The following is a 5,297-nucleotide window of genomic DNA, read 5'->3' on the forward strand; positions in this document are numbered from 1 at the left end:
TCCTGAGGGGGAGCAGGAGGAAGAGATCATGGACTGGCCAGAAGGCAGACATTTCAAAGCATCACCCAAGGAGGTGACTCATGCCAAAGAGGCCCCACTGTATAATAAACTACAAGAAAATGAAAAACAATATGCTCTATTTACTGATGAGTCCTGTCATATTGTGGAAAAACATCGGAAGTGGAAAGCTGCTGTGTGGAGTCCCACAAGACAAGTCACAGAAACTGTCACAGGCAAAGGCAAATTGAGTCAATTTGCAGAAGTGAAAGCCATCCAGCTGGCCCTAGACATTGCCAAAAGAGAAAAGTGGCCAGTACGCTATCTCTACACTGACTCGTGGATGGCAGCAAATGCCCTGTGGGGGTGGCTACAGCAACAGAAGCTGACTAACTGGCAGCACAGAGGTAAGCCCATCTGGGCTGCTACATTGTGGCAAGACTTTGCTGTCCAGGTAGAGAACCTTGTTGTAAAATACATTACATAGATACTCACATGCCCAAGAGTGGTGCCACCAAAGAACATGGAAACAAGGAGCAGGTAGACCAGGCTGCCAGAACGGAAATGGCTAAGGTGGACCTGGACTGGGAACATAAGGGTGAGCTATTCAAAGCTCAGTGGGCCCATGACACCTCAGGACACCTAGGAAGAGATGCAATGTATAGATGGGCTCGTGATCGAGGGGTGGACCTGACCACTGAAGCCATTGAACAGGTTATCCATGAATGCAAAACATGCGCCATGGTCAAACAACTCAAGCGGGTAAAGCCTCTCTGCTGTGGAGAACAGTGTCTGGGAAAGACAGTGTGGGTTATTCCTCCCTCAGGAAAAGGCAAATCTGTTTGTGGGGTCCCTTTTGCTCAAGGGCCAGGGTGCACTTGGTGGGTAATGCAGGAGGATGGGGAAAGCCGGTGTGTACCTCAAGGAGATTTAACCTTGGGGGAAAAATAATCTGTGATGTGAGTTGTATGTTGTAGGAAGTAATGTGGCAGGAATGACCTGAACCGACGAAGAGTGAGTTTTGCAAGGAACCAGATGAGTGCAACGATGACTCAAACCAAGCCAGTGTTGGTGCCCAACAATCAAACATACTGCTTCTCTTGTCCTGAGCACCCATCTTGACAGCTGGGGCGTAAGTCATAGCCTGTTTGTGAACATCTGGAGGAGTGGAGGAAGCCCATGGAACGGAATAGTAATATCTATCTGTTAAAGGACAGGGTATAGTGGTTAATGAGCATTTATAAATCTTTATGTTGGGTATAAAGATGGTTTAAGCACTAAGTTTAAGTTGTAAGTGTGGGTAAAAAGGGATTTCGGTAATGAGAATTAAATACAATGGAATGGTTAGAGAGAGAGATATATATGTATGTATGTATGTATTAAATTATGTGGGACCTGAGCATGACGCAAATGATATGGAATAAGGGGTGGAGATTGTACTGCGTCTGCCTGAGATGGAGTTAATTTTCCCCATGGCAGCCCTCATGGTGCTGTGCTTTGTATTGGTAGCTAGAAAGGTGTTGATAACGCACCAGTGTTTTGGCTACTGCCGAGCGCTGCTTGCACAGCATCAAGGCTGTCCCTCTGACACTTCCCCCCATCACCAGTAGGCTGGGAGTACACAAGATCTTGGGAGGGGGCACAGCTGGGACAGCTGACCCAAACTGACTAAAGGGATACTCTATACCATATGACGTCTGCTCTGCAATAAAAGCTAAGAGAAAGGAGGAGGAAGGGGGGGCAATCATTATTACAACATTTGTCTTCCACAGCAACCCCTATGCATACTGAAGTCCTGTTTCCCGGGAAGTGGCTGGACGTCACCTGCTGATCGGAAGTAGAGAATAAATCCTTTGTTTTCCCTTTGCTTCCACACACGGCCTTTACTTTTGCTTTATTAAACTGCCTTTATCTCGACCCACAAGTTTTTTTCAGTTGTCTTTTCTCCCCAAGTCCTGCTGAGGAAGGGAGTGATAGAGCAACTTGGTGGCACCTGGCGTCCAGCCAAGGTCAACCCACCACAGTTCTACAGATTACAACAAAGGGGGGAAAATGCTATAAAAGAATACATACAGAAAAAATACTTCTAGAAGGTTTGATAACATTTGCACAATGGTCTGAACTGCATTTCAAATTTCTTTCAAATGTTTCCCTCTAAGAAGAAATTATATAATTTAAGGACGCTAATGAATGCAAAGAAATGGTATCATTTTCCTTCTGATTAAAATATACTAATAGCCATTCACTGAAATATCAAAGCATTTCTTTGATCTGAATAGTAGCAACTGTAGACTTAAGTTTTTTGCTATCTCTTGCTTATTCAAAACCACAAAGAGCATTAAGAAACTAACATTTAAATAGTGATTAGTATGGATAAATAAGTACTTTTCATATAATATATCTCTTATATTTTTTGAAGTTAAAAAAATTCCTATGAAAATATGAAGCTACATATTGCTCTCAATATAAGCACTACAATTTTAAAAAACACCAGATATCTGACAAGAATTAATCTGTGAAGTTTAGAGAAGGAAAAAAGAAAAAGGCACAAATAGCATCTAGCACTCTGCAATAAGTTTTGGAAGAACCTTAATTGGACACAAGCATTCCTGTTCTGCACACTGTCAACCAAGTCCAAAGAAAATTCTTTTTTAAACAGAACACCTGCCTATTTTAATCACCAGCAAAATTTAAAGCACCTTTGTACAGTTTTGTGAACACTCAGGTGCGTATGTGAACGAAAGACTCAATACATGTTACATTTAAGAGGGATGAAGCAGGAAAGCATTCAGGTCCACTTGACCTTGACCTTAGAATTATAAAAATGTTGGCTGAAGCAAGCTGCTCAAACCTCAAGGGAGTCTACCCCTGGTTATGCAAAGTAATCACAATGTGCCAAGTAGCAGTAGGAGATGTAGCTTTCTACTGAACGTCACAGCTGGGAATTGACAAGAAATGAATCACATGAATTCAAAGCACAACTGAGTCCCCATAACTGAGTTGTGCAAAGAGAAAGTTTTCTTACTGTCATATTATGCTACTAACAGGTATTATGCAGTTGACTCAAAAGTTAAGTCTGAGTACTTTAAGGTATTATGTTTCTGCAGAACAGGAAAATTTTTATGTAATGAAGAATTAGCATCATAGAACATGCCAAAATGAATGTTTCAGTGTTTTTTTAATAATGCACTGCTTTATATGCAGATTGGAAAACAACTTGCTAGAGTGGGTTTTTTAGTGGGTTTTGGGTGGGGGGGATGTTAAGTGAATGAGTGAACATGTACTCTAAACTCTACTTACTGTGTAGCCATTTTAAGGGATATATTGTTAACAGTGATTAACAGTGTTAACAGTGGTTCAGTGAATCTTGGCATAGACATGTTTCCTTGTATTTTGACATTATCACTAGCATAACATAATTCATAGTCAGATATCTCCAGTCAACTGGCCAACTCTGCCTGCACTTTGGCATCATAAAAATGTGAGTATTTCACAAGAAGGTCACTAGTTCAAACTTCCTTTTGACTAGTAAGCAAGCTCTCTGTATTGTCTCTGTTTAAAAAATAGGGTTTCAATAATCCAGAAATCAATCACTGATGTGTTAAGTTTTGCATTGCTTTATGAAGAGAAAAAGTTCAAAATACAGTAGTTGCAGAAAACCTACTTACTGAATAGAAGTTAACAAAAAAGCAGTATAGGAAAAAAGAAAGTCAACCAAAACCTTTAGCAACTGCTTCTGCATTCAAAAGAAAGCAGAAGAAAAGACATAAATTAAGACAGGCATGGTACCTTAACATTGCAGTTAGAAAATTTCAAGTCAGTATCAAATCTGCTGGTCTATCACATAAACTTTGGCTCATAATGTGCTATCAAATCCCACACAAACAAGTGAGTACATTACAAGCTGTACTCATTGTTTTAAGAAATGATACATTCATAAACTGCAGTGACTTATGTCATAGCACATTTATTTTGTCAAGTTCCAACTTCCAACTATGGAAGTTTCAACACACTTAGAAATGACATTATTTCTGTTAATAAACAGTTTAACTATGAAAGGAATAATAAAAATATTTAAATAATTAAATAACCTCTAGCTAATGGAAAGCTAAGGGTTGCTGTCTGCTTTCTCAACACAGCAGGCAATTAGTAGGGTCATAAAGTGGAAAGTGTTTATGCTTCCTCATTTATCCACAGTAAATGGAATAGCAAGCCTCCTCATTTAGGGCTTAAGCACACACTCCTGTAAGCAATTTGTAACTTGCATGGCATGACAAAATACTGTTGTTTCTGAAATCTTTACAACCCATCTATTCAAGACTAGTACACTAGGATGCCTTACAGTCCTTGTAGTGGTCATTATGTAGACTAAAACTGCTATGAATACCACTTTGACAATTACTTGAGTGAACAATCGTGATTATTTCAAGACAACTCCTACGCAAACAGATTTAAACAATTTTTCAAGCAAACATAACAGTAGTCTCATGGCTCATACCTCCTGTAGCAATTTGTCTAATTTCTGCTGTAATTCAAGGAAGTATCGTGACGTGATGAGGCCCTGGTTGGATTTATCCAAACAATCTCGAGCCAGTTCTGTGATCTGATGGTGGGTAAAACTGAGCACTCCATCTGCCAGGGGAAGGACATTCTCTGGAGAATGATTTGTTATAATGTCCCGAAGCTTCTCTTCCATCTGAGCTGTGGCCTGTAGACAAACAGATACACAATACACTAAATCAGCTTTACATGAAACTAACAGCCTCAAAGTTTATTTCTGATTCTGTGACACTTCTGTACTGCCTAAGAAGTTACCTAGCCAGAATGCGTGGAATGACGGATGCAAAAAAGCAAGGAAACAGAAACGCAACGTGAAAGATGACGTTTCCCCACATTACCAGTCCAGAAAAGCAACAGCCTTACTGTTCTACTACAGACACCCTCTGCTTTGTCTGCCACTGGTGATTAACTGTGCACTAATCTTGTGATGATCACTAAACAGAACTAAAGGAACACCCATGACTGTCAAACTTTAAGTCCAAGTCAAAATAATAAAAAAAACCCAAACAAAAAAAAACAGTGCTGTGCTTTGGATTTAGGATGGGAACAAAATTGATAAGGCACCGATGTTTTAGTTGTTGCTAGGTAGTGCTTACACTAGGCAAGGACTTTTCAGTTTCTCGTGCTCTACCGACTGAGAAGGCTGGAGGTGCACAAGAAGCTGGGAGGGGACACAGCCAGGACAGCTGACCCAAACTGGCCAATGGGATATTCCATACCATGGGACGTCATGCTCAGTA

The 5,297-nt window shown here is 40.4% G+C and overlaps 1 protein-coding gene across 1 annotated transcript in view; it reads right to left on the reverse strand.

Annotated features, from left to right (window-relative positions):
• The window catches only part of LOC103919776 (microtubule-associated serine/threonine-protein kinase 4-like), a 178,820-nt gene that overhangs the window by 53,216 nt on the left and 120,307 nt on the right, over positions 1-5,297 (reverse strand). Inside the window, exon 9 of the mRNA XM_009327332.1 lies at positions 4,496-4,705. Within this exon, the coding sequence (XP_009325607.1) occupies positions 4,496-4,705 (210 nt within the window). The remainder of the gene's footprint in view (positions 1-4,495; positions 4,706-5,297) is intronic.

Source organism: Pygoscelis adeliae, unplaced genomic scaffold, assembly GCF_000699105.1.
Source record: "Pygoscelis adeliae isolate BGI_AS28 unplaced genomic scaffold, ASM69910v1 Scaffold26, whole genome shotgun sequence".
Classification (NCBI taxonomy): Eukaryota; Metazoa; Chordata; class Aves; order Sphenisciformes; family Spheniscidae; genus Pygoscelis; species Pygoscelis adeliae.